Below are 27,301 nucleotides of genomic sequence, written 5' to 3'. Positions count from 1 at the left end.
AAGAGGAAGTCTAGTTTGAAGAACTTCTACTTAAACAAATGCTAACCGAGAACTCACTGCACAGTCTGATTGTGAAAAATTAATAAAACATTTACCTGTGGCAATGCAGCTCATTAAAGAGTGACATACCTTTTTCTGAGTTTCCATGGAATTAGTTAAGGCCTACATATGTCAATTTCCCTTTCACACTTTATATAAACACTGTGGTTTACAAAGTTTTTCATGATGATTTGTTACAGGCATTCAATATCCCAACACCAATCCCACCACCCTTACCCCTTCCCTCCAGAAAGAGCTAACTTGGATGCGGTGTTGGAACTATGTGCACAGGAAACCCTCATTCACAGGATGATAATACCCAGAGCCTCAATCAGTAAAAAAAAAAAAAAAAAAGTTAAAAAATAAAATCAAACTTAAAACATTTTCCCCCCTAATTTTCATCAACTCATCAGGAAGAATCGTCTCAAAGGAAAGTCACTTCTCCAAGTCAAAAGACACTCTTAAAGTGGCCGAGATTAGTACCAGGAGTTTTGCTCCATGGCTTGGAGGCCAGCCACACATTCTAGGGGAAAAGGGAGCTCAGACAGAGAAAGGAGCACCAAATAAAGGGTGTTGGGAGGATCCTCCCAGGATGGGAGATGCATGCTGAAAGTAGACTATAGACTGAACATGATTGCCACTCAATGCCTCTTTTGGAAACCACAACACCCAAAAGGAGAGAGAAAACAAAAGGGAATGCCCTGTCACAGAGGCAGGGTGGGGCGGGGGGGTTGGGGGAGTGGGAGGGATACTGGGACCCATGGTGGTAGAAAATGGCACTGGTGGAGGGATGGGTGTTTGATCATTGTATAATTGAAACCCAAGCACAAAAATTTGCAAATCTACAACTGTACCTCATGGTGTTTCACTAACAAAAATTTTTGAAAAAAATGTAAATGATGGAGAATGGGCACTGGTGAAGGGATGGGTACTGGATCATTGTATAACTGAAACCCAAGCACAAAAATCTGTAAGTCTACAAATGTACCTCATGGTGTTTCACTAATAAAAATTTCAAAAAAAGTCACTCTAAAGTTTTAGGTCTCAATAAAACGCGACTATAAATGCCTGCTAAACAGACTGGGCAACTGGAAAAGCAAAGGTGCCCCTGAACTGGTGTGGGAACGGTGACAGCCGGGAAGTCTAGTTTTCCTTAGAAAACTCCCACCCCTTCTCCTCCCCAGCAGTGCCTCCCTCTGCAGCCCCTGCTCTCAGTCAGTGCTTATCAAAGGTGGGCAGAGACTATGGGCTGTGGAGATGGAGAAGAAGACGCCTCATCTCTGTAACAATCATGAGATGGCATTTGCCTAGCAGCCTTTCTGCTATGCCCCCCCCCCACCCCCAACAAGGTTCTTAGAAACGTTGGCGTTTAACTTCGGTGCACAACAGAGAAACTCCAATCTGGGAAGCAGAGGTACAGGGAGTGAGGGAGCCAAGGCCCCCTCTTGGCTGAGGCCTCGGGGGAGAACTGCCGAGTCGGTGGCACCCAGGAGCTGCGGTCAGCTGGGCAAACGCAGCCCGAGGGCCTCTCCCCAAAGTGACCCTAGGGGACGGTGGCAGGGGCAGTTACCTTTCTTCGCCTTCTTCTGCAATTTCAGGGTATCCGACGACTTCTTTTTTATCTCCTGGCGCGCTTTCTTGTACTCTAGGAGGAAGCAGAAAATGGGATGGTGTTAGCAGGTCGCTCCACAGACCTGAGTCCAGGAGCTGCCCAGCCGCTCCTCTCGGACCCCAGGAACCCTGCTGTGCCCCGGGGTATTCTCTTGGCAAACCACCGAGGAAGCCTCAGGCCAGAGAGCCGTAGCAGAGGACCCCCATGCACTGCTGCGGTCTTTCCCGGAGGATGCGCCCGTGCCCAGCTCGGAGGCCAGCTGAGCTGTCGACTGGGACTACTAGAATGAAGAGGCGTAGTCTCGAGCACTCCAAGCCAGGGATTCGGGAATGCTTTCCAAATCCTCTCTTCTCAAGCCCCCACTCCCCACCTTGCCAAGCTCAACCAAGAAGCCAGGTGGCACAAAGCCGGCTTAGATGGTGCAACCCAGAAACCAGGGAATTTGGAAGAGGAGAACGATTTCGTGGCCACACCAGGGTGGGGCTGCGGGCGGAAGGTTCTCCCGCTTCATCTGGCTGTTCATGGGGGCTGGAGCGCTAGCACAGTGGGGAGGGCATAAGCCCCGAGCCCCAATAGCTGAGACTCAAAGAAACAAAGAACAAAGAACAACCCAAAGGTCTCAAGAATGCTGCATTAGGGGCTGGAGTGATAGTATGGCAGGTAAGGCATTTGCCTTGCGCGCGGTCAACCCCGGGTTCGATTCCCAGCATCCCATATGGTCTCCTGAGCACCGCCAGGAATAATTTCTGAGTGCATGAGCCAGGAATAACCCCCTGTGCCTCACCGGGTGTGACCCAAAAAGCAAACAAAACAAAACAAAACAAAACAGTTTGCTGTTCATGGCCAGGCGAAACTCTGGACTCCTTGGAAGGAACCACAGCAATGGGCTCACGATGCCTGAGACCACATCCCCACTCCCCTCCCACGCCCCACCCCCAGCATCCAGCCAGGCACTGCCCACATGCGGCCTTGGGCAGCAGCAGCAGCAGCCCCGGCCACACCTCCCCCGGCTGGAACTTCACATCTGGCTCCAGATGAGCCTCTCTTGTGCGTCTGCTTTGCTGGGCTGTGCAGCTATGGCCTTTCTGAAAAGTGGGAGGCCTGAGATCACCCTGCATGGGGCAGGTTTTTCCTACCTATACCCCCTTCTGCAGGGAGGCACACGGGGGCCGCACAGATTGCCCTGTGAACGCACTCATCAGGGTCCAGGTCACTCTCATCCGCTCACACACTCACCTGCCTCGTTCTACTCTGAGTCTTGCTTAGTGTTAAGAGCCGGAGTGCGGCTGGCGTGTGCTCCCTGCTGTGCCAGCTCACGTGCAGCTATGCCCGACGAAGCCCCCCCTCACCCTGGGAGGAGGCTCCAGGGCTCTCCCTGCACGGCTCCTGGAAGTCCCTTCCTGCCTACTCTTGTCTCCAGCTCTGCCCACAGCCCTTCCTGCAGGCTGCAGCCGACCCTGTGGCTGCCACCTGACCTCCTGCCCCGGGAGAGAGCATGGCGCCTCTCCAAAGCCCTCAGACCCGGCGCAACGTGAGAGCCACAACTCGAGTCCCGTCCCTTCTGTGTGGGACACAAGGTGGACTTGGTCTTGGGGGCAGCAGGTCCGAGTCCATGCCAGGAGGCCATCAGGCTCTCGGTGACTGACCTGGGTTTCAGGCCCCCAATTCAGCCCTAGCACAGGACCCCTGTGACCCTCCTTTTCCTCCAATACCCACACACCCACACACCCAGTCCCCTCCCCATACCCACACACACGGTCTCGCTCCAACGTCCCACCTTTTGCGTGGTCTTTATCCAGCTGGTTGGCCACTTTCTTCCATTCTTCCATCTGTTCTTGAAGTGGGTTTATCAGGCAATCGATTAAAGCACTGGAATGAAAGAGAAAGCAAAGGAGAAATGAGAGAGAGCCTGTCGTGAGGACCGCCGGAAGCCAGTAGAGTGGGGCTCCCATGAGGCCCCAACAGCAGCGTGCCCAGCCGGGACCTCGGCGGATGGCACCGGGAGTGCAGGGAAGGCGGAGTCCCGGGGCAGGGCAGCCCGGAGGTGGACGAGGCTCTGGCGCGCTCGGGTGAAGTAACCAAAGACAGGCTGTCAGGACTGTGCTGTTTCGGGCACCACATCCAACAATGCTGGGGAAGGGGTGCTAGGAGAGAGCCCAGGCCTGTAGGCCAAGCAGGCGCACTAACTTAGCGATCTTTTTATCCTTCTTTGGCTTTTTGGGTCACACCCGGTGATGCACAGGGGTTACTTCTGGCTTTGCACTCAGGAATTACTCCTGACGGTGCTCAGGGCACCATATGGGAAGCTGAGAATAGAACCCGGATCAGCCACATGCAAGGCAAACGTCCTCCCCGCTGTACTATCACTCCAGCCCCTAACCCAGCATTCCTGAGACCTTTGGGTTGTTGCTGTTTGTTTGAGTCACAGCTAGTGGGCCTCGGGGCTTACTCCCAGCTCTGCACTCAGGGATGTTTTCAGGAAAGCTCAGGGCACCACATGGGGTGATGCCAATTGAAAGGAAGCACCCTACCCACGGTACTAGCGATTCCAGTGTCTTTTTATTTTTTTCCTTTTTGGGCCACACCCAGCAATGCTCAGGGGTTACTCCTGGCTCTGCACTCAGAAATTACTCCTGGTGGTACTCGGGGGACCATATGGGATGCTGGGAATCGAACCCGGGTCGGCCGCGTGCAAGGCAAACGCCCTACCCGCTGTGCTATTGCTCCAGCTCACCAGCATCTCTTGAACCTTTCTGCACCTGCAGACAAGCACCTGGCCTGCGTGGCAAGGTTGGAGCCAAAGCAGTAGGACCAGCAGTTTTTGGCATCCCTACACCTGTGGGACAGCACCAGAGGACCCCCACTACGCTGGCCCACAGAGCCATCGCCCCGAGCTCCAGGTGGCAGGGGCTTAAAGGCTACATGGAAACCAGTACCCATATGGGGGCGGGTACTTACTCCACCAGGACGAAACGGGGACTCACCTGGAGAACTGCCTCAGCTTGGCCTCTATGCTCCGGTGCCTCATGCACATCCTTGTCAGCGCAGAGCCGATCTCCCGGGTGCCGCCTGAAAGGCAAGAGAGGACACAGTGAGGAGCAGGGCACCCACCGGACGCAGCGAGCCCTGAGAAGGAGAATGGAAGGATCTAAGCAACCACAGCCAGAGAGACAGTACAGCAGGGATGGCGTCTGCCTCGCACAGGGTTGATGGGAGCTCGATCCTTGGCACCCTCAACACAGCTGGAGGTGATCTCTGAGTGCAGAGCTAGGGAGTAAGCCCTAAGCACCAGTGGATGTGGCCCCTTAAAAAAAAAAACCCACACAAACAAAAACCAAAAAAAGCTCAATTTTACCATGTTTTAAAACCCAAGCCACTGCCTGGAGATACCTAAACACACACACACACACACACACACACACACACACACACACACACACACACAGAGAGAGAGAGAGATATGATGGAACTTCATATATTCACTAAATCTTCGAAGTTACCTTGGCTAGGTATGATAACTCTTTGTGATTTCTTTTCAATGCTATAGAGACAAAGACACTGATTTTACAGCATGCTGCTAGATTCTGCCCAGGAATCTGAAATACAATGCCCAAGAAAGAAAAGCAAAGAGTATCTCATACATTCTCTCTCCCTCTTATACAATAATCCTCTTTGCATTATTTAGATCAGCTGCAAAGTTCTCTCCAGCGAATCGCTGCAAAGCACACAGTCTAGAACACAAGGCATTCTGGAACTAGCCGAGACAAAAGCCAAATGAAATAAGGAAATCTTTCTCATGACTTGGGTAACAGTGAAAGAGATCTTCAAACTCAGCAAATGTTCCCGTGAGTTCCAATTCAGTCTGATCTTTCCCCGAAATTCCTGTCATGCTTCTCCTTCTGTGGCACACCCTTCTCGAAGATTATTTCTGAAGTCCCCTTCCTTCCCCCTGGTGGAAACAACACTTGAGTCAGCACGAACTCTGGCATGGGGGAGGGAGGAGCCAACTGCAACCACAGCTGGTAATTCTGCCCTGAGCTTGAGAAAACACAGCGCAAATGCAATGAAAACAGGGGGCCGGTCAAAGAAAGCGCTATATTTAACACACGCGCCTTCACGGGAAAGCCACAGGAACGTGTGGCAGGTTGAACCCAGTCAAACTAATAGGAAAAATGGTACCCACCCTTATCAGCCCTGGTGACATGACAGTCCCTCTGCTTTCCCTCCTGAAATGCCAAGAGATGCTGTGTCATTCCACATATTCCTCAATTTGTTCTATAAAACAGATTCTGAGTCTTCCCAAAGAAAGCGGTCATTTCTGGGGCCGGAGCTGTGGTATAGTGGGTAGGGCATTTGCCCGTCATGAGGCCAGCTCACGTCCGATCACCGGTCAGTATCCCCTATAGCCCACCAGGAGTCATCTCCGAGTGCAGAACCAAGAGTAAGTCATGAGCACTGCCAGGTGGCAGAGACCCTGCCCCCACCCTCCCAAATCAGTTTTTTTTCTACATTTAAATTCCTAAATTATATTTTACATTTTATTCCTTATTAACATTAACACAGAAAGCATATCTCATATGGAAGTATATTTATTTAAGAGACTCGAATGTGCAGCAATTCTTTTCTGGCTATGAAGTGACGCAAGCTCAGAGCAATTCCCCTGATCCTTTTAAACTGGGGCTCTCAACTTGACACTTTCAGCTGAGGGTCCGGGTGATTCTGTCCTGCAGCCATCCACTAAAGTTCAGGAGCAAAGGCAGAGAGATAGTGCAGTGGCAGGGCGCTAGCCTTGCACGAGGCCAACCCGGATCAGACCTCCGGCACCTCATATAGTCCCTGAGCAGTGCCAGGAGTAATTTCTGAGAGCAGGAATAACCCCTGATCGTCTCCAGGTGTGGCCCCCAAACCTGAAATAAATCAATTAAATAAAATTCGGTGGCAGCCCCCCGATTTCCAACATCCCAAATGTCTACAGGAAATCTTCCCCAGTTGAGAAGCACAGCTGTTTAAAATAAAATTTAAAAGCTGAGTAAGCACTCGAGGTCAGCTGAGGCTGACTCTGTCAACAGCCAAAAGTCTTGGTGAAAATCTGCCCTTTCGCACCACCTGGCCTCAGGGGCCAGCACCACTCGCGCAGCTCCCCATGCCAGCCAGCAGAGGGCGCTGTGCTCCCGCGCGCGCGAGCGGGGGCCCTTCTGGGCCCTCTTCGGGGTCTCGTTAGCTTTTATTGCTTGGAGGCGCGCAGGAACACTTGATCTCCAGGGAAATATCTCCTTTTTCTGGGCGTTCATTTGATTAAAAGTTAATAACCTGGCCACACAAGGAAACTGGCACACGCACTCACTGCTGGGAGGGGTGTAAACGCTTAAGTTTCCGGAGAAAGTGAGGCAGCCTCTCAAAAAGAGAAAAGCAAACAAACAAAACCCCTTTAAGCCACGGACCCACTCTGACCCCGCCAATGCGGCTCCCAGAAATTTAACCTGAGGATTAAATAACGAGAGCAAGTCCTGACCTAAGAGGGCACGTCTCGAAATGGTTGACAACAGCAGCACTGCACTGTCCTCTGTCCACTGTTGTTCGAGTGGGCCCAGTAACGTCTCCATTGTGAAACTTGTTACTGTGTTTGGCATATCGAATACATCAAGGGGAGCTTGCCAGGCTCTGCCGTTCGGGCGAAATACTCTCAGTAGCTTGCCGGGCTCTCGGAGAGGGGCGGAGGAATCAAACCCGGGTCGGCCGGGCCAGCCGCATGCAAGGCAAACTCCCTACCGCACAGTCATACTCGAAAGAAAACCCCACACAAACAGGCAGTGGGTTGAGACACCGGACAAAGCACGGCAGCAGCCCCTGCAGGCAGGGGGACACGTGAAGGAGAGCTGTCTGCAGGGCTCAGGGAGAACACAGGGGCTCGTGTAAGCACTGCACCAGGCCCAGCTGTGCTGGGGAACCTCAGTCTCCTCATCGAATTGATTCAGAGGCAGCTCCATACCCAGCGGAACTCAGGGGCTACTCCCTGCTCAGTGCTCAGAGACCAGACTGGAGCCTGGACTCCTGCACACAAAGCCTGTGCGCTGGCCTGTCGAGCTGTCTCTGCACATCCAACCACCCCTATTTATTTTATTTATTTGGCTTTGGGGAGGGGGGTCCATACACCTGGCAATGTTCAGGAGTTACTCCTGGCTCTGCACTCAGGAATTACTCCTGGCAGTGCTCGGGGGACCACATGGGATCCTGGGTTTGAACCCGGGTCAGTCACATGCAAGGCAAAAGTGCCCTCCCTGCTGTTCAATTGCTCTGGCCTCCGCCACTACTACTTTAGAGGTAAGAAAACTGCCTCCCTAGTTGACCCGAGGTCACCCTGTCAGTGGCATTTCCAGCCCAGGCTGAACCTTCAGAGTCAACTCACTCAGCCTATAGTGCTTAGGCAAAAGGAGATGAGGATGGTCAGACCCAAAAGCCTAGAACATTCCAACAGTGGTTACTCACCCACCCCTTATTACAGTTTTTTTCTTCTTTTTGGGTCACACCTGGCAACGCACAGGAATTACTCCTGGCCGTGCTCAGGGGACCATATGGGATGCTGGGAATCGAACCCAGGTCAGCCACATGCAAGACAAACGCCCTAACCACTGTGCTATCACTCCAGCCCCCTTATTACAGGTTTTGCTGGGCCACAGGGCGTGAGTGCCACTAGGCCCTGGCCCATGCGAGCCAACATATGCTGGCACAGAAGGCCTGGGAAGGAGGAAACAGGAGTTGCAGAGAAAAGCTCCCCACAGCACCAGCTCTGTCATAGGAGGGAAGGGGCCGGGCAGACAACTTCCCCCAGGACCCAGGGACCCCTCCCTAAGAATCAGCGCTGAGCTCAGCAGCAAGGGACACCCTAATATAGCCCTAACTGTAGATGTGCTTACCAAGAACCCCTGAAGCCCTCCATGACCTTTGCCACAACTTAAACAGTATCAGCAGGTTTGAAAAGGCTCCGGAGCAAAAGAGGCCTTAGATGCAGAGAGAGGGTGGACATCCGGGTGGACGTGCTTTGACTCGACAGGAAGAACACGGACGGGATCAAGCGGGTGGTTTGTGTGGTCGTGTCATGTCTGTGAACTGCAGGCACCGATGCAGGAGTCTAGAGGTGCCTTGGCCCCTCTGAGAACAAAGTTCCACAGTGGCTATTCCCAAAGGTGGCCCTGGGAACTGACTGTGTACTTGGGTTAATCCGTAAATTCCAGCGTATCTTCTATACGCATGTTACAGAAACCTCAAAGTAAACAGAAGATTCCTAGGATCTTCTAAACAGTCTGTGCAGATTCAAAGCCAGCTGAGAGGAGCCGTGATATCTTCATTTCCTATTGCTGCTCCACTAACCAACCAACCACTTTGAACCTAGTAGTCTAAAGCAGCAAACAGTTCTCAGCACTTAGCCCTGGGAGGGAACCCGGAGACACTGGTGCCAGGAAATGTGCACCGGAGGAGGGCTGGGTGCTGGAACACGGTATGACTGAAACCTGACAATGATCCGATTTGTAACCCTGTATCTCACAGTGACTGAATTAAAAAAAAAAATAAAAATGACCATGATTTTCATACTGCTGTTTCCAAGACTTGTAATAAGCCTGATGATGAACTAACAGTGGTCTGTACCACTGAGGGGGGCTGGAGGGGCTCACCTGTGTCTGGGCTCCCCCTCGCGAGGTGTGCGCCCATGGACAAAGAAGGGGAGGAAAGGCCAGAACCTTCTTAGAGGAAACAGGCTGAGCGGCCCCGGGCCTGGATCTGCTTGTGTTCATAATGCAACACTCAGGACCTGTGTTCCCTGCATGCTGGCAGAGGCAGGCTGTGTCTGCCATGGTCTCCCTTCCTCCTCCCGCTCTCAGCCCCTGAGTCCTGCCTCGCCAGACAGCTGCAGCCACTCGCAGAGGTGCCACAGAGGTGACCTGAATGGGTCTCAGTTGCCGCCCTGGCCGGGTGAGTGAGCACAGCTGTGCCCACCATCTGCCACCCTGGGGACCAACCCTCAGCCTGTCCACATGGCTCTGCACACAGGTGAGTCTCCAACTCAGCCAGGAGGGACGGGAGTGACAGCACAGTGAGAGGGCGCCTGCCCCGCATGTGGCCACCCAGGGCTCACCGCCCCAGCACTCCACTGTGGCCCCTGGAGCACTGCCAGGGTGACCCCTGAGCACAGAGTCAGGAACAACCCTTAAGCACAGCTTGGTGTGGCCCCCAACCCCCTCCCCCCCTCCCATACCAACAACAACAACAACAACAAACAAGCCTCAGGGGAAAGGAACACGTGTTCAATCTTGCTGTTTTGTTCCAGAGCCTTCCATTTCCCAGCTTGAAGACCTGGAATTGGCGGTTCTGAAATGGGGTGAGGCTGAACTGTCACAGGGCAGAATAGCTCAGTCACAAGCCCCACTCCAACCCCGCTCACAGAAACTGCACTTGACCCAAATACTCAGGCAAGAGGGCTGAGTCCCAGAGGCCATCAGGTGACCACTCAGGTCTGGCCAGCAAGACAACAGGTCAGCAGTTGTCTCAGGCCAGCTGGACCTGAGCTGGTGGTGGGCTCAAGGGCTTGAGGCTTGTGGAAGCAGTTCTTTGGGGAGGGGGTGCTCCAAGAACTGCTCAGGGGAGGCTGGGGACCCTACAGGTGTATTCCTGGACTGCCAGGCTGGCGGTTCCATGCAAGGACTTGAGGACACAGTGCTCTTGGGCTCTGCAGAGCTGGGCATGACCTGGGCCACCGAGTGAGGCTCAGGGGACCACATGGTGCCAGGGGACAGAATCAGGGTTGGCCACAGGCAAGGTGGCCACCTTAACTCCGGATCACCTCCAGCCCCTCCAAAGCAGATCTTCCCATAGGACTTCCAAGATGGACTAGGTCACTGCCTTCATGCCCCTCTAAGGGAAATGACCGCACAAGCTGCTGGAATGCGGGAGAAGAGATGGAACAAATGAAAATGCTGAGCCATGGGACAGCCCTGGCTCCCTCACGGATGTCCACGGGACATGGTGGGTTTTAGGGGCAAGGACGGCACCCCAGAAAGCTGCAGATGAGGCAAAATGGCTCCTGGCTATGCTGGCTTCACACTCTCGGAGCAGCACGCCCGCATTCTTCAAAGGGAGTCTGGGAGGCAGCTGGTCCCTGTCGGGGCCCCAGCATCCTCATTAAAGGTCAAAGGAGTTGCTCCGGATCAACACCGCATTAACAGACAGGCCCCTTCTAGCTTCACCACCGCTGCCTTTTTATCCTTGGACACCGAGGGAAGGACGAGAGAGGGCGGTGTCCGGGCCGTCCTGTATGTTTGGGTATCAAGGAGGAAGGCGAGCGCAAGCTCCTGGCACGGACTCCAGACCACTGACCACCCCTAAACTGGACCCCTTCAAGCCCTGAACAGCATCCAAAAACCATCAATGTCAGCCCTGAACACTGGAAAACTTTCCAAACACATTTGCCGGTACAAATCAGATGGCGGAAAGGGTTCCTGCAACAAACACTCAATTTGCTGTCAAGGAAACGAGCGTCGGAGAACAGTGTTGCCTGTTGCATGGTGGAAGGATAGCTCCCTCCCCTTTGTGAGCTACCACGGGTTAAAGTGAGGGGTTAAAGAAAAAAATGTTCAAGGTCTTAAAAAAAATTGGGCTGAAGAAATGGTACAGGAGATAGGGCACACTTCCCTTGTGTGTATCTGACCCACTTTACTGTCCTCGGTACCATATCCGGTCCCCCTGAGCACCACCAAGGGTGACTCCTGAGCACAGAGCCAGAAATAGCCCCCAAGCACTGTTGGGCGTGGCCCAAATGCCCCTCCCCTCCTCACCAAATCTCCAAAACTAAGCCCTGGAATCACTCCTGCACCAACCAGTACCCAGCTTCAGGGGAGGGGCCACCACGCAGGAGTTTCCCGGCTCAAAACACTGTGGATGTGGCCAAGATGCTGAGGGCCGGGCAGCCATTGCGGTGGACACAGTTGAGGCCAATGCATCCAGCAAATGCCAGGAGTCAGCTGCAGCTGGGCAGCCACAGCGCCCCCTGGAGGGGTGGGACGATGTTGCACCCTGTTCCCAGCCAGCGCCCCCAGCCCTGGCTCTCTTCCTTCACAACTTCTCAAAGAGCAGAGGAAACGCCACCATGCACACAGTCCTCGCCATCTGCCAACGTCAGATCTTCACACGGCACTCACGATTCTGGCACGGCACCGTCCTGGCAGCCCCAGGGACCGCTACTCCTCCTCCCTGTTGCTGTTTTAAAGGCAGAGGGAGAGGGCGAAAGGGATAAACACGAACACGCAGACCCAACCCGCACACAGCCACCCCCGGGGGAGTCTCCTCCGGTCCCTGGGAAGCGCCTCTGCTCTGGGGACACCCAGGGCCAGGGTCTGTCTCTGATGAACAGGGGCGTGAGGAGGTCCCCGTGGCAGGCTTCCAGTGCCAGATGAACGCCAGCTTGTGCCAGCCAAGCACGCGTGGATGTGCAAAACCGCGTTGTATTTTCTTAGCATGCGGAACGGAAGCACGGGAGAATGGAGTTCTGCCATCTCAGGGAAGCATGGAAGCACAGCTGCAGATGAGGCTGCCATCCCCTGCCTGATGAAGGGGGGTGGCAGAACTGGGCCACCTGGGCTCGAGGGGACACAGGAAAGCCCGACACACCCACCTCCCCCCAAATGATAACCCCACCGCCAGGACCTGGAACCTTTACTGCCGGTTACACCCAGCAGTGCTCATGGGCTACTTCCGGCTTGGTGCCTGAGGGGGAGGGTGGGGAGGGTTGTCACTCCTAGGGGTGCAAAGGGACCACACTGTGCTGGGGATCAAGCTTGGGGCTCCACGGGCAAAGCATCATTCCAGCCCACCGAGTCCCTCCCAGAGGCCCCTGGATGCTTTTTCAGTCGCTTCTCTCTCTCCTTCAGCTGGTCACCGGGTGTTGGTGACAGCTGATCCTTCAAATTTCTAGTAGCCATAATCAGAGGGCACATGTCTTCCTGGTCTGAAAATGATCCCAATCCTTCCGGGGCGGGGGGAGTGGTTCTCCCCCCCCACTCCCACCTATGCCAGCTGCATGAATTTTATCACCTTTCAGGATGCGACCTTGTACTTGCCAAATAATTAGCTGGTGCTACATTTGCTGTGCTTTCAACCTAACAAGTGCCAACAAGCACATCCTGCCCATATTTCTTTTTTTAAAGTGGAAATCTCTGTTCTCTTTGTTTTGCTTTTTGTTATATTGAATCACTGTCAGTTACAGAGTTCCAAAGTTATTCAGGATTGAGTCTACAATGTTCCACCACCCATCCTTCTCTCCAGTGTCCACTTGCCACCACCAATGTTCCCAGGTCTCCCTACCCCCCCCCATAGCCTGTCTCGAGGGCAGGCACTTTCCCCCTGCATCACTGTCTTCGCGCTCCCATCCCTAACTGTGTTTAAATCGCATTTACTCCCTCGAAGGCTTCCCTGGAAGGCAGATCACTGCTCACAGTGGAAGGGGACCCGGAGATGTCCTGCAACCCGCCAGGGTCACACCCCGAAATCCACAACAGAGTTGCTCTCCGGCTTGAGTTCACATGCAGAGATTTTAGCCATTCATCGAGCAATTTCTAGCTAGAGATACAGTACATGGCTAGGGCATTTGCCTTGCATGCTGTCAACCTGGGTTCGATCTCCGGCATCCCCTAATGTTCTCCCAAGCCACACCAGGAGTGATCCCAGAACACAGAGGCAGGCCCTGAGCACAGAATAGCTCAAAAACAAACCAAAAGAAAAAAAAATAAATTAAAAAAAAAAAAAGCTGGAGAAAGGCCCACAGGAGGTGGGAGAAAGGCAAGGAAGCTAAGATAAGATTAAAATGTGCACTTCCCACCCCCGGCAGAAAATATTTTCCCATTCTTAATTTCCCTGAAAGTGAAGCAACAAACTTCGAGCATCTGGCGATGTATCACACACTCCCCAAGTGCTGCTCCCAGGATAGGGAGCAAAGCCTCTCCCCCATACCTGCCTTAATAATCAGGTTCTAATCTTTTCCCTAAGAAAAACAACTGCCCAGAGCAGTTAAAACACCAGGGTTGCTCAATCAGTAAATAAGCCCCAGAGGAAGCTGCCAGGAGGCCAGGGGACTGCAGGGCAGAGGTCTGGCCCTGTGTCCTGATGAGGAGTTCATGACTCTGGGCTGCGTCCACCCCAGGGGCAGGGCCAAGCCACTGCGCTGACAGCTGACAAAAGTCACTCCAGACTCCTGGGCCAATCAGAGGCCACACGCTCACCCTGAAGGTCTGGGCACAAACCGCCTGTTCTGAGAGCTGAGTTCAAAGGGGGAAAAGGGAAGAATGGGGGTCCCGGGGTCAAGGGCCCAGTAACGTGGGGCAGTGGTCTAGCTATAGATCCGAGCACACGGTCAACGACTCTCAGAGCAGGAGGCCCAAGCCACCAACCCGCAAACCTTAAAATATGTGCCTGCCTTGGCGGCAGGCTGGGGAGCCGGGCACATGCCCGGGACACTGGTGGAGGGGAGTTGACCCAGGTGATGGGACTGGTGTTAGAACACTGGTGACACAAGCAGCCCAGCTATCAATAACTTTGTAAATCACGGCTCTTCAATAAGACGAAATCCAAATTTTGAAAGAGACTGTGAGAAGTGATTAAAAAAATACTAAAGTCGAGGGGCTGGAGCGACAGCACAGTGGGTAGGGTGTTTGCCTTGCATGAGGACGACCCAGGTTCGATTCCCAGCATCCCATATGGTCCCCCCGAGTACTGCCAGGAGTGCAGGAGCCAGGAGTAACCCCTGTGCATCAGCGGGTGTGACCCAAAAAGCAAAAACAAATGAACAAAACAAAATAAAAAATTAAAGTTCTTCGAGACTGGTGCCTGAAATCCTGGTGTTCAGGAGCCCAGCGCTGAACCCAAGCTCTGCTGACTCAGCACTGCCGGGAGGGTTCCCGGACCCTCTGGGGGCCGCTGGGGAAACCCGAAACTAGGCTGAGTCTGGGGTTCCAGGGGAGAGCACTGTGGAGGGAGGTTCTTATCAGGCGCAGACTCACTCCAGATCCTCCTCTGGCCTGGGACTTCAAACAAAAGGCATAGGTGCCCCCAGAGCCTAAGGCAGATGCCCCGGGAGGCATACCTGGTCTGAGGTTAAGGTCATCGAGGAGACAAAGCATCTGGAAATAAAGGCTGGGGACAGGACATGGCTAAGGGCACAGTCCACATCCATTCCCCAGCACCACATGGTCCCCTGGACACTGCTTGGCGCCCCGACATCCGGGGGCTGTACGGGGCAGGGGGTCCCCCAGCAGTTCCTGCATATCCTAAGGTCCTGGCATTGAACCACAGCCTTGCTGGCCAAGAATCACCAGTGAGAGCCCCGTGCCCACATCCCCCCGCCACGAAAAGCATCTCCAGGCTCAGATGAGCCTAGAGATGCTTTTCATGGGTCAGTGCTGGCTGGTCTTCCATTTCCTTCTCTGTTTGTTTGTTTTTGACACCCTACCTGGCAGTGCTCGAGCACCACGAGGGGGCAGGGATCAAGCACACAAGGCCGATAACCCGCGAACCAACTCTCCAGTCTTTCCAATTAAGTGTCTGAGCACCTAAAACCTGCTAGGCATTATGCCACAATAGGCGAGAGATTTTTCTCACAAGGGCACACACAAAAGAAAAAAAAATGAAAGCCACAAAAAAGAATGAAGTCTTTTTTTTTAAATTTCGAATTGTGGGGCTGATATGAACCTCTAAAGCTCCCCACCCCAATAAGGACGGAGCAGAGCCCATTAAAATGTTCACAATATCCAGGACATGTTTTTCGAGAAGATAATCGCTAACGATCGCGGGAGCTTCAGATCCCCTTAGATGCTATTAGGAAAGCCTGTGCCGGGTACCGCTGCTGCCATGGCAACCATCACTTGGTGCATGGAGGACGACCAGGGACCCGCCAAAGGAATTCTCCTCAGTAAACCCTGAGATTTCTTAAAGCCACTCTCTAAAGAGCCTTCGGCAAGCACTGAAAAGACAGAATCTACAAGCTTCAAGAGACAGGAGGGCGACCTGGTCTGAGGGATACCAGAATTCTTGCTCATCCTTGCTGAGAGTCAGGGAGGGCGGGGAGAGGAGGAGAGGGAGAGAGAGACAAGGGAGGGGTGAGACTAGAGAGGAGAGGAGGGAGGAGAGAGAAGAAAAGAGAAAGAGATTCAGAGAGGAGAGTGAGAAAGATAAAGAGAAAGAGAGAAGGAGAGGAGAGAGGAAAAGGAAAGAGAAGACAGCAGAGAGAGGGCAGAGTAGAGAGGAGAGAGAGAAGGGGAGGGAGGAAAGGAGACAGTAGGGGGGAGTGGGAGGGGGAAAGGGGGGAGTCAGTCCTGGGCAGAGGGGCCGGGGCACCTGGGGCTCTTCTCCCCAGCCCCTGGCGAAAGCACAGAGCACATCCTACTTCACAAAGCAGCACGCCCGCATCTTAGGGGCAATGGAGACCCCCAAACTGGCCACCACTGGCTCCAAGCACCAACAGCATGTGAGGCAGGCAATGCATTTGCTTTTTTTCCAGCAGGCATTAACATTTAAGCAGTAGGTTAAGGAAAAGGGAAAGAGTCTATTTGCCCAGTAGCTCACCAGTCTCTACAGGAGAGGGGGGTCTTGCCTGTCCATCCAGACACAGCTGTCTGAACACTTCCCATCAGAGCACTCTCGTCTGTGTGAGTACAGAGAGGGCGAGTCAGCTGTCACAGACCCCACAGCTTAACTGTGAAGCAGGCCTTCCTTTCGCCGGGGTCAGGTGCCTGTAAAGCTTAGGTGCCTACTGCTAGACCCCAGTGATGCTCCAACCCAAATCCCCAAGGTCAACTCGAAACTGGCCAGTGCCCATCATAGACCATTTTTCTTTCTTTTATCTTATTTTATTTTCTGGGTCACACCCAGCGATGCTCCGGGGTTACGCCTGGCTCTGCACTCAGGAATCACTCCTGGCGGTGCTTTGGGGGACCATATGGGATGCTCGAGATCAAAACTAGGTCCGCCGTGTGCTAGGCAAATGTCCTCCTCGCTATACTATTGCTCTGGTCCATGCACCCATTTTCTCAAGAGCAAATGGAGAAGCAGGCAGTCCACGCTCCTGTGTCTCCAAGATGGCCGGCCTTCCCTCTCACACGGAGCGAGCAGCCACGGTCTCCTCTGGCATTATCACAAGACAGATTTCCAAGGATGATGTCACCCGCCACAGTCCATGGCCAAGGTTTTCTGTGTTGGATTCGTAGCTGACACCAGGGATGTCTGGAGTGGCCGGCTCGGGGTCCGGCTGCATCTGTCACTCTTGCTTCTGCACGCGCAGTGGCCAGTGGCCACACGTCTCATCCCAGCAGGGTATCCCAAGGCCCCGTGTGCCTTTCCCCGGGCTGGCTCTGCAGATACCCTGCGCCCAGCTAGTCTGCAGCACCACAAACCCTCAGCTGGAGAGGAGCCTTCCCTGGATACGAGAGCAAAGGAAAGGCAAAAACAGCCCCGGGAAAGTACCGACTTCACCATGTGCTGAAATACAGTCCAGAGCAACAAAGAGGAGGGCCCAAGAGAGACTGGGGGTCACAGCACCTGCAGAGCTGAGCCCCGTCCAATCCTCAACACCACAGGTAGTTCCCTAAGCACCACCAGGAGTGATCCCTGAACATGGCTGGGGGTGGCCTCAGCGCCCTCTCCCAATTTGTGACGTTTGTGGCTTTCCCATGTCCCGTGCAAACGATCATCAGACAGAAGGAGGGCTGGAGAAACTGCGGACCTAGCACTTCCCTCCAAACCACCCAACAGATGGTTTCCAAGGTTGCTTATTCCCAGCTCCCCTGGCACCCTGGATGGGAGATGGGTGAACTGTACGGGCACCAGCGGCGTGTCAGCTGGATTTCATATGCGGCTGACAGATGCTAAAGTCAACAGAGTAATAGTACAGCCAGTAGGGCACTTGCCTTGCACAAGGCTGACCCAGGTTCGATCCCGAGCATCCCATATGGTTCCCCGAGCACTGCCAGGAGGAAGTCCTGAGTGCAGAGCCAGGAGTAACCCAAAAAGAAAAAGGAAAAGAAAACAAAACCAAAAACCAAACACACACACACACACACACACACACACACACACACACACACAAAGTCAACAGAAATGCAGAGCTATGGAATTTCTTTCAAATTGGGTGCCTAAGAGGGTTCTGGGAAAAATAAAGTCATTATAGGGGGTCGACATGTGCCTCCCGAACACAGGTGCCCAAGATCTCTCTCTGGGGCTCCCTTCTGCCCCCTACTGGCTCCACGAATCCTCACAGCCCAGCCTGAGCCCTGCCCAGGGGAGCATCCTTGGGGGACAGGGGTGGAGGGTGGGGGCCTCTCTGCCTGAGGCAGCCCCTTGAGCCCCTTCCCAGCCAGTCCCATCCTGGCATCCTCATAGATTTGCTGAGGACGGAAAGAGGGAAGGGGAGTTCTCTGAGGAGCACAGGAGGGCAGTAACGAGGATATGATCAAACTGGCATCAACTACATTTGTTTGACCTTTTCTGGTCTGGAGGGAAGAATAGGTCTGGAAGCCAATGGCTCCAACATAAACACGACTTGAGGAGCGGGAAGGAATCCTAGGACACAGCATTTAAGGCAGAAAACCTATGTCTACACACGCGTGTGACGGGACTCGGGCTGACGCCTCTCCCCGGGAGAGGGGCGTTAGAGCAGAGCTGCGCTGTCTCCTTCTGTTGCCCCGACTCTCCCTCCTCTTCTCATCGCCAACAGATGCCAAGAAACTCAGGCACTAGGGGCTTCATATTCAAAGTTGGGCATTATTTTTTTTGTCCTTGGGAAACAGAATGAAAGACAGCTGTGCTCCTCCCACGGAGGGTAGGAGGCCAGCGGGCTGATGCCCCAACCCCCTCATGAGGTCCTGGCATGCAACGGACACTTCCTAGTTGGTCTTTTACCAACACAAACCCACACTGGCTACACGCCTTCGCTTTCCAAGCCCTCCCCGTTGCTGCCCTGAAATTCCGGACAGATGCAATAGGACATTGTGTTTCTCAGAAGTGACCTGAAAATGCAAATGATCAACCAGTCTGGGGACTGCAGAGATAAGAGGTTCAAAGGGTCGGTCCCATGACTTTGCATGCAGGAGACCCAGGTTCAATCCTCAGCCCCACACCATCTCCTGAGTACTGCTAGGCCTCGTGCACAGAGCTGAAAGTAATCCCTCTGCATGAGATATGATCACGATCATGATCATCCTGTTGTTTGTCGACTGCCTCGAAGGGGCACCAGTAACGTCTCCTTTGTCCTAGCCCGGAGATTTTAAAAAGTGCCATATTCAAGGCTCTTTCAGGATTAGGAGAATGAAACCCATCATAGTTACTGGTATTTGGCATATTGGGTACGCCACGGGGAGTTTGCCAGACTCTGCCGTGTGGGCAGGTTACATTCAGTAGCCTGCCAGGTTGTCCAAAGTAAGAATGAGATAATAAGATGTCGCACGGCCACAAATGCTGTCCTCGCCGGGGCCCCTTGGAGGGGGGTGGGTGGAGTTTCCCTCCCTGCCCCGAGCAGAGCTCCAGCAGCCGAAGACCTCCAGAACTAGCCACAACCATGCTGAGACCACTCTCCACACACATGAAGGTACCGGCAGAGGAACAAAGGCATGAGATACACACCCACCCACAAATAAATAAATAAATAAATAAATAAAACCAAAAAAAGCCTGATTTCCTCAGTTGAGAAAGAGAACTTCGGTTGGATGAGCCCATGGGGAGATTCCTCCCCACCGCACGGAGGGCAACAGATGCCTGTGTGCCCCGGGAATGCAGGGAGGGAGAACTCAAGAGCCTCCACACGGCTCTTCTGCTTCCTGCATAAAAAATTAACCTGCAAGGCAGAACCATGGAATTTTAATGCTCCCACTGAGCTCCGAGAGCGCCAGTGCATCACTATCGCCAATGATCAGACAGGGAATACAGGGGCATGGCCTTGGGGGGCAAAGACCGCCCACACCCACATTCCTGTCCTCTCTGGCAAGGAGAGGGAGAAAGAAAATTCCTCCAGTCCTGACCACCGGGAATCCTTTCCCCCCATCAAGGCTGCCCAGAACACACGCGCCTCCTCCTCCCCACACGTCTTTCTTCCCACTCCCCATCCAAATCCACAGAAGAAAGAAAAAGCAACGAGCCTGCAGCTCTACCCCAACACTGACCTTTAAACGTTTAACCAGGGACCTGTTTTTTTTCAAGGCCAGATAAAGAAAAAAGAAAGGCGGCAGGTGATTGGTGATTGGTTTTCAACCTGAAGTCTCCCTAGCTTCTCAGTGAAATAATCCAACTAAATATTTAATGCCTTTGGTTTTGTCGGGCCGATCTCCATGACAGTCTCGGGAGCCTGCCCGTGGTCTCATGAGCAAAAAAAGGGGCATCAGCTCCCCCGACAGGACTGGGTTGAAGAGGGCCACCCAACAAGTGGGCGCCAGAGGGCCAGGTCTGGAGGTGAGATGAGGGCAGAGGTGGGCATCAGCTGTCACACAGCTGGCGGGCACACAGCTCCCATCACTGTCCCTGAATGTCCCGATGAACCCTGTTCAACTCGAGCACACAGACCTCAATGCTCTTGGCCCTCAACTGCAGATCCAGACTCTAGTGTTTGGATTCTTTCTCCTCAGTGACTGATGGGGCCGGTTCTATTTTCCAACCAGAAATCACAGAAAACAGAAGAGGAGGTACACATCTACCACCCCGTATCTCAGCAGGAACAATCCAGTCTCCTTCCCTCTATCCTTCCTTTCCAGGAGCTGAAGTCATGGGAATCAGAAGGATTGTAGAGAGACACATCCAAGGAACGCTCTCGATGGAAGCATTCCAGTAACAAAAGGCCCCGGAGGGCCCCATGGAGCATGAGGGGGGATGACTTCCCGCCTGAGAACGGTTACCCTCTGCTTTACTTGTGACCTGATCATTGTATAATTGAAACCCAAGCACAAAATTTGTAAGTCTACAACTGTACCTCATGATGTCTCACTAATAAAAAAAAAAATGTCAATAACAACAACAACAAAAGACCAGGAGATTTAGCTGCCGGCAGCACATTCACGGATCCTGAGCTTGCCTCACTCCCAATGATGCTTCTCAGGGTCAGGCTCAATCCTCTGATCAGACACCTACCTGCCCTACCCTCACATCTGCTTCTCACCCAACATCAACTCCAGCACCCAGAGCGTTTGCTGCCAACCGAGCCCTCTCCTAAAACCAACTCCTTTGTACAAAGAAGGCTGGGCAGCATTAACAAACCAGGCCCCAGAGAGTGGAATGTAGGAAACACTCCATCCTTGGGGCTGGAGAGATACCACAGGGGGTAAGGTTTTTGCCTTGCATGCGGCCGACCTGGGTTCGATTCCCAGCATCCCATTTGGTCCCCTGAGCACCGCCAGTAGTTTCTGAGTGCATGAGCTGGAGTAACCCCTGTGCATCGCTGGGTGTGACCCCAAAAAAAGCAAAGAAAAGAAAACACTCCATCCAGCCAAGGCCTCTGCCCAAGAAGAAGGGCACCTCCAACATGGCGTGCCTTCAAAGGCCCATGGCGGTCCTGCCCTTCCTGGGAGCAGAGGAAAGGGCCTCCTGCCTGCCCATCCGCTCCTCAGAGCCTGCAGCCTTGAGTGGAGAAGCGGCTGAGACAGCAGAGGACACAGTGGTGCCTTTCACTTCCGCTTCCCACGGGGACGCATCCGGCTAGACACCTGCGAGGTCTCCCAGGGTGTGTGTGTTAAAGGGAGAAGTACGGAGAGGCACGGGTCTGAGTTGAGAGCAGAGGGTGATCCAGCGGGAGGGCCGAGATGCTGTGTCCAGGGGAGGGGAGAGAGGACAGGAAATGGGTGTGCAAGACCTTCAGAGATCAGATCTCGGCTTGGTGTAAGTGGCCATACAAGAGGCAGGAGCAGGACGGGGGAACGCTGATGCTGAAGCTGCAAGTGCCCCCAACATAGAGGGACACACACCACACACAAACCACATACACACCACACACATACCACACACACACAAACCCCACACACACCAACCACATACACACCACACACACGCCACATACAAACCACATATACACCACATACATGCCACACTCGCACTCATACACCACACACACACCACAAACCACACACACCACACATAAACCACACACACACCACACACATGTACACACCATACACATAATACCATATACCACACAAACCCCTCACACACCAAACATACATATAATACACACACACACACACACACACACACACACCCCTACTTCCTTTTATCTCTTGCTGCACAGCTCCCCAGGCTCTGCCACACAACTGCGAGATGGCACGCCCACTTGGCCAGTATCCTTCACAGTGTCTCCATCCTGTGAAGTCCGGACAGCAGGGTTACAGCTGCACAATGTCCCTGTGGCCTCCCAACACTGCCCACTGGGCCCGGGGGGGGGGGGGGGGTGTTTGCGGGAGTCCACTGTCCTGGGCCACTGACTTCTGTTTCAGCATCATGAGCAGCTCCTGTGCAGAGCAGGGAGCGAGCAAGGCCAATGGACAGTGTGAGAGGGGGCAGCCCAGCTCGAAGCCAAGCAGGACTCCGGGACCAGCTACCCAGGAGGCTGGTCCTGAGGACGCAGGCAGAGATGGCACAGGCCCTGCCATGTCCGGAGTCAGGGAGATCAAAGCTGCTGGGGTTTGGTCATCCTGCGAGAGAGTGGTGCACAGGCCAACGCAGAGCAGTGGCCTTATGTCTCCAGTTTCCCACTGTGAACCCGTTGCTGCCTGAGTCCCCCACAGCGGGGGCCCAGGGCAGGGGTTCTGGGCTCTGCAGGTGGAGCCCAGGGGCTGGGGCTCACTCCCACTCCTAGAAGCCCACAGGACAACAAGACTTGTATCAAGCCCAAACAATTAGCACGTGGGGCCAGAGACAGTACAGCGGGGGGACACTTTCCCTGCACACAGCAGACCCAACTTGGATCCACATCTGGTGCCCTGAGCCCTGCCAGGAGAGATCCCTGAGCACAAAGCCAGGATGTGCCCCAATAATCCTCCCCTAAAAAAAAAAAATTAGCATGTGTCTCTGCCACTGTCAACACCTTCAGCCCAAAGCCACAGGTCTTGTTCCCGGGGGCATCTGCACACCTTGGCCACAGTGCTCTAGAAGCTGCCCCAGCCCACAGCACTGGCCTGCCACCCAGGTTCAAATGCCCTTTCCCACAGCCTCTGCCCTGCTCGGAGAGAGAAGAGGGCAGCAGCTGGCAGCCCAGCCCAGCACTCAGGTACTCAGTTCCAGGCTCCGGTCACAGCAAGAAACACGTTCCACGGCCCTGACCCCTGCGCTCCCTCCCCGCGCTCCAGAACACAAAGTGTCTTCTCTTTCCAAAGTCAGCAAACATCGCAAGCTGATTGCTCAACCCAGACCCCTGGACGCCACCACACAAGGGTCACGGCCTTAGCCTGGGACTCTCCCCCAGGGAGACATACAAACCAAACGTCCTTCCTGCCCAGAAGCAGCCAGCGCAAAAAGGTGGGCAGACATGGCGAGGCAGAACAGCACCAGTCTATACCGCAGGGTACCCACACTTCCCTCCCAGCATAGAGTCACCCTGCCCCTACGTCTGCTCCCCATCCCCATGCACCCGGCCACAAGTCTGGGACATCTCTCTCACGGCCCCCATCTCACCTGGGGCTTAGCTTCTCGGTCCTGCAGGTCTGACCCCAGAGGGTCCACACCACTCCCTAAGCCACCCACCTGGTTCTTTAGGGGGAAAAGAACCAAGTCAGCTGTAAGCAAGGTCAGCGCCTTTAACCCTGGGCTTGCTCTCCGGCTCTCCATCAGCTATGGCCACAGGTGGACAACAGTCTCTGTGGCTTCACCATCTTATGAACCTGCTCCCACACCAGCACCTCTTCTGGACCCTCAGAGAACAACTGCATGCAGGGTGTGAGCCACAGGGTGGCGGCAATGCTGGGGTGCCTCAACAGCCCGGCCACTGCGCCCCTAGCCTTGTGCTGGAGCGATGGGTTAGAGCTTTGAGATTTGTGGTATGGCTTTTGTAACTTTTGTGCCTGAGTCAGACCCTGCTCTCACCCCAGGGCGCAGCAAGCAGCTACAAGCAGGCAGTACAGAGAGACGCCCGGTGGTGACCCACACGTCCTTTTGGGATCACGCACCTTCCTATGCCAATGGCCCAAAAACTTCTGGGAGCTCCTACTTTTGCATAGATTTCAGGGGTCGGGGAGACGAGTGAAGGCACGTACCTGCCTGCACGCTGCCACTGTGGCCTCCACCCGGGTTCCACCCCAGCACTGCGTAGGGTCCCCCGAGCACAGCAAGGTGTGACCCATCTCCCCACCCCACCCCCGCCCCCGGTCCCCCCTCAAGAAAAAAAAACATTAAATTAATTGACATAGTCTTCAAGGGCTGTAGAGAGAGAAGATGGGGTTAAGGCACTCACCCTGCACGTGGCTGATCCCTGGTCTGATCCTCAGCACCACATAACTCCTGGGCCCTGCTGGGGCGACTCCCTAGCTCAGAGCTGGCTGTGACCCCCAAAACCCAAGCAAAAACACAGACCTAAGAAAGAAATGCAGTGAGGGTAGCATGCGGATTTCAGCTGGCAAGTGGTGGGAGGGAAGGGGTCTCCGTGGCAACTTTGCGGTCAAATATCTTTCTATCACACAAGTGGTGGGAGGGAAGGGGTCTCCGTGGCAACTTTGCGGTCAAATATCTTTCTATCACGTCAAGAGGTACTGGACAGCTCTGCTGCCCACCTTGGTCTCATCACTCGCTGCAACCCTGATTCCTAAGAGAAAAAGTTCAGTCCACTCAGCAGAAAGTCACCATCATCAATGGTATTTTTATTTTGTTTTTTTTCAATTTTCTGAAAAGATTTTATTTTATATTTTTTTATTGTTGTAATTTTTAAATTTTTTTGTTGTGGTTTTGGGGCCACACCTGGCAGTGCTCAAGGGACCATATGGGGTGCCAGGGATCCAACCTGGGTAGGAAATGTGCAAGACAAGCACCCTCCCCTCCTCACCGTACTGTTTGGTACACTGGGGCTCAGGCCCTACCAGTGATGCATCTAAGTATTATTCATTAATTTTAGTGTGATGTGTGAGATCCTAGACGCACATCCCCAGGGATCTGAGCCACGGCCAGACGGAGCTAATCAATCTGCAGAAGTCATGAAGACACAACTCCTCTCCCACACCACAGAGCCACATATAAACTCACTGAAACAGCAGCACAGCAGTGACCCTCCCCACCCAGCCCCCAGATATCACTGTCTAGAGTAGCAGGAGGCTAATATATATAAACCCTTAATTCAGATGCAAACGATAAGACGATCTGACGCGCCACACGTCTTCCTGCTTCTCTCCACCATCCTCTCAACCCACACACTGTGTCAATACTGACAAACACACCGAGATCTCCATCAGCTGCCAAGGCCACCTCTCGCCAAAGGGGTTATGACAATTGGGGAGGGGGAGGAAGTAGGTCATCTGAGTGGGTTTTGTGATCAGTGAACTAGAGCCACCACTTCTTCAAACGTCCTTGATAAATCCTCTTCCGCCCCTGTTGCTAGAAACGGCAGCAGTCAGCAGATGCCAGGGGCCTGCCCTTGTGTTCAAGGCCTGAGGTCAGCGGCCACCCCCGTCCCCTGCCCCCACGACGACAGAAATGCAGCGTCGCAGGCCTCAGCTCAAACTTGCTTAATTGGAAGGTTATTTTTTCCTTGAGATTATTTTACACAATTCCAAGCGATTCCTCTGGACTTAGAATTTGGGGTGCATGGCTCTGGGCAGATATGCAAAAAAGACAGGCAAATGGATTTTAAAAGCCAGGATGAATAACAGGGTGTTTTGATATTGGGTTTTTTTTTTGGGGGGTGTCATACCTGGTGATGCTCAGGAGTTACTCCTAGCTCTGAACTCAGGAATTACTCCTGGCGGTGCTCAGGGGACCATATGGGATGCTGGGAATAGAACCCAGGTCGGCCACATGCAAGGCAAATGCCCTACCCGCTGTAATATCGCTCTAGCCCTGGTGTTCTGATGTTTTAAGGAAGCCACAAACTGTCTTCTGGCTGGGCTTCATCGACTAGGATGGCACTCCAGTCCCCCAGGTTCCTAAGAACTAGTGTTGCGTGCCCAGTACAGAGTCTGACATAGAAGGGGGGGGTCCCAGACCTCCATTCTCTTACTCTCCAAGCATCCCGCCCTACTTTTCTCTCTTTTCCCTTAAATGAACGTCACTTCAGGGTGCAAAAAAACTAAGAAAGAATTGAAAAGGAGCAAAAGACAGAGAACAAGTCACAGGGAAAAACTGCTCGCTTTTTTCCCAGAACGTAAACCTTAAGGTGGGCAAAGACTGTGACAAACAGCTGGCCAGTTCTCCCTTTGCAGAACATTAACTGGACTGCACTCCCACAATCAGGGCTGAGGTCCTGGACATTGTAGAAGACTCGGCTATGAAACTGAGCTTTGTAAATGTGTACACACAGAAATGGGTAAAGCCGGCCATAACCCAGCCAAAAGCTCTACCACAGGAAGTCATATAAAACCCCCATCCAGGAGCCCCCGCAAATCCCAATCCTAGTCTTTATTTGAATAAGCAGCCTTGAGGTCACCTCCCTCTGCTAAGGAATCTAAGGGAAGTTGCTTATTCTTTTCTGTGGTGTCAGGATCTGGGATCAAAGCTGGGTGGGGTCTCACACATGCCAGGCACGTGTCTGACCGCCAAGTGACCACCCCCCCCCAACCCCCCGGCCAGGATTCTGGGCTTGAACAAGCCTCCACAGCACAGGGAGATCTTGCAGAGGGCAGGTGCTTAATCACTGCAGTAGCACAGCTGTCCCGGGCTGTTTCCACTGGCACGGATGCAAGCGCTGTGGACCCAATATATTTTATGGCTCCCTGACTTCTCCTGAATTCCACGGCTGTGATGCTTTCCATGTGGCTGCTGGAAGAAAGGATGAGCACGATTCCTTGGTCTTCACATTCTCACCCAGGCCCCATCAGAAGTCCTGTTGCATACCATAAGTGCCGGAGTAAGTCTGTTTAGAGTCAGCCTCGAACACTAAGCTCTCTGACATGAAAAGACACAAAGGCTTCAGGATCTCCTTGTCTGGCCCTGGCCACTATGGGGACAAAGTTAGGCACACTGACTGCCAAACTGAATCACAGCTACTGACAGATTTCCTTTCTTGCCATCCCTCCATTTGAAAAAAAAAAAAGAGAAAGAAAAAAATTGAGATCTAGACATAACACTCAAGACTTTCCTGTTTAGAGACTAAGCAAATGTAACAAATTATAAAGTCCAAAAGCTTAACTACAAACAGGCCCCCACAGTACAAGCTTAGCGACAATACCACTCCACCTGCCGTGGGCCACGCAACCGTCCTCTCTGGCCAGCGGCTGTGAGCACAGCAGGCCGGTGAGTCTCGCAGAGGACAACGCAGCTGTCCACTCCAGGCCTATCACCCTGCAGATCTAGGGTCTCCAAGGACACCTGAGCCTCCTTTCCATGACAGTGCACTATCCCCATAGAGGGGGCTGCTTTGCCTCGGTGGGGGGAGGTTCTCTCACATGCACCATGGTCTTGGAGCCTCCTTAGCAGAATCCCAGCTCAGCACTGGCTAAGGAG

At 53.5% G+C, this 27,301-nt stretch overlaps 1 protein-coding gene across 7 annotated transcripts in view; it reads right to left on the bottom strand.

The window, feature by feature from the left end:
• Nucleotides 1-27,301, bottom strand: part of MTSS1 (MTSS I-BAR domain containing 1) — a 145,258-nt gene that overhangs the window by 27,724 nt on the left and 90,233 nt on the right. For all 7 annotated transcript variants that reach the window (XM_056136077.1, XM_056135906.1, XM_056136205.1 and 4 more), the window contains 3 exons: nt 4,636-4,720; nt 3,429-3,520; nt 1,610-1,684 (listed from right to left, as the gene is read on the bottom strand). In XM_056136077.1, coding sequence (XP_055992052.1) covers nt 1,610-1,684; nt 3,429-3,520; nt 4,636-4,720 — 252 coding nt within the window. The remainder of the gene's footprint in view (nt 1-1,609; nt 1,685-3,428; nt 3,521-4,635; nt 4,721-27,301) is intronic.

This window comes from Sorex fumeus, unplaced genomic scaffold, assembly GCF_029834395.1.
Source record: "Sorex fumeus unplaced genomic scaffold, SorFum_2.1 ptg000002l, whole genome shotgun sequence".
Taxonomy (NCBI): domain Eukaryota; kingdom Metazoa; phylum Chordata; class Mammalia; order Eulipotyphla; family Soricidae; genus Sorex; species Sorex fumeus.
The sequence above is the reverse complement of the archived record's forward strand: the minus strand, read 5'-3'. Positions and strand labels throughout refer to the sequence as shown.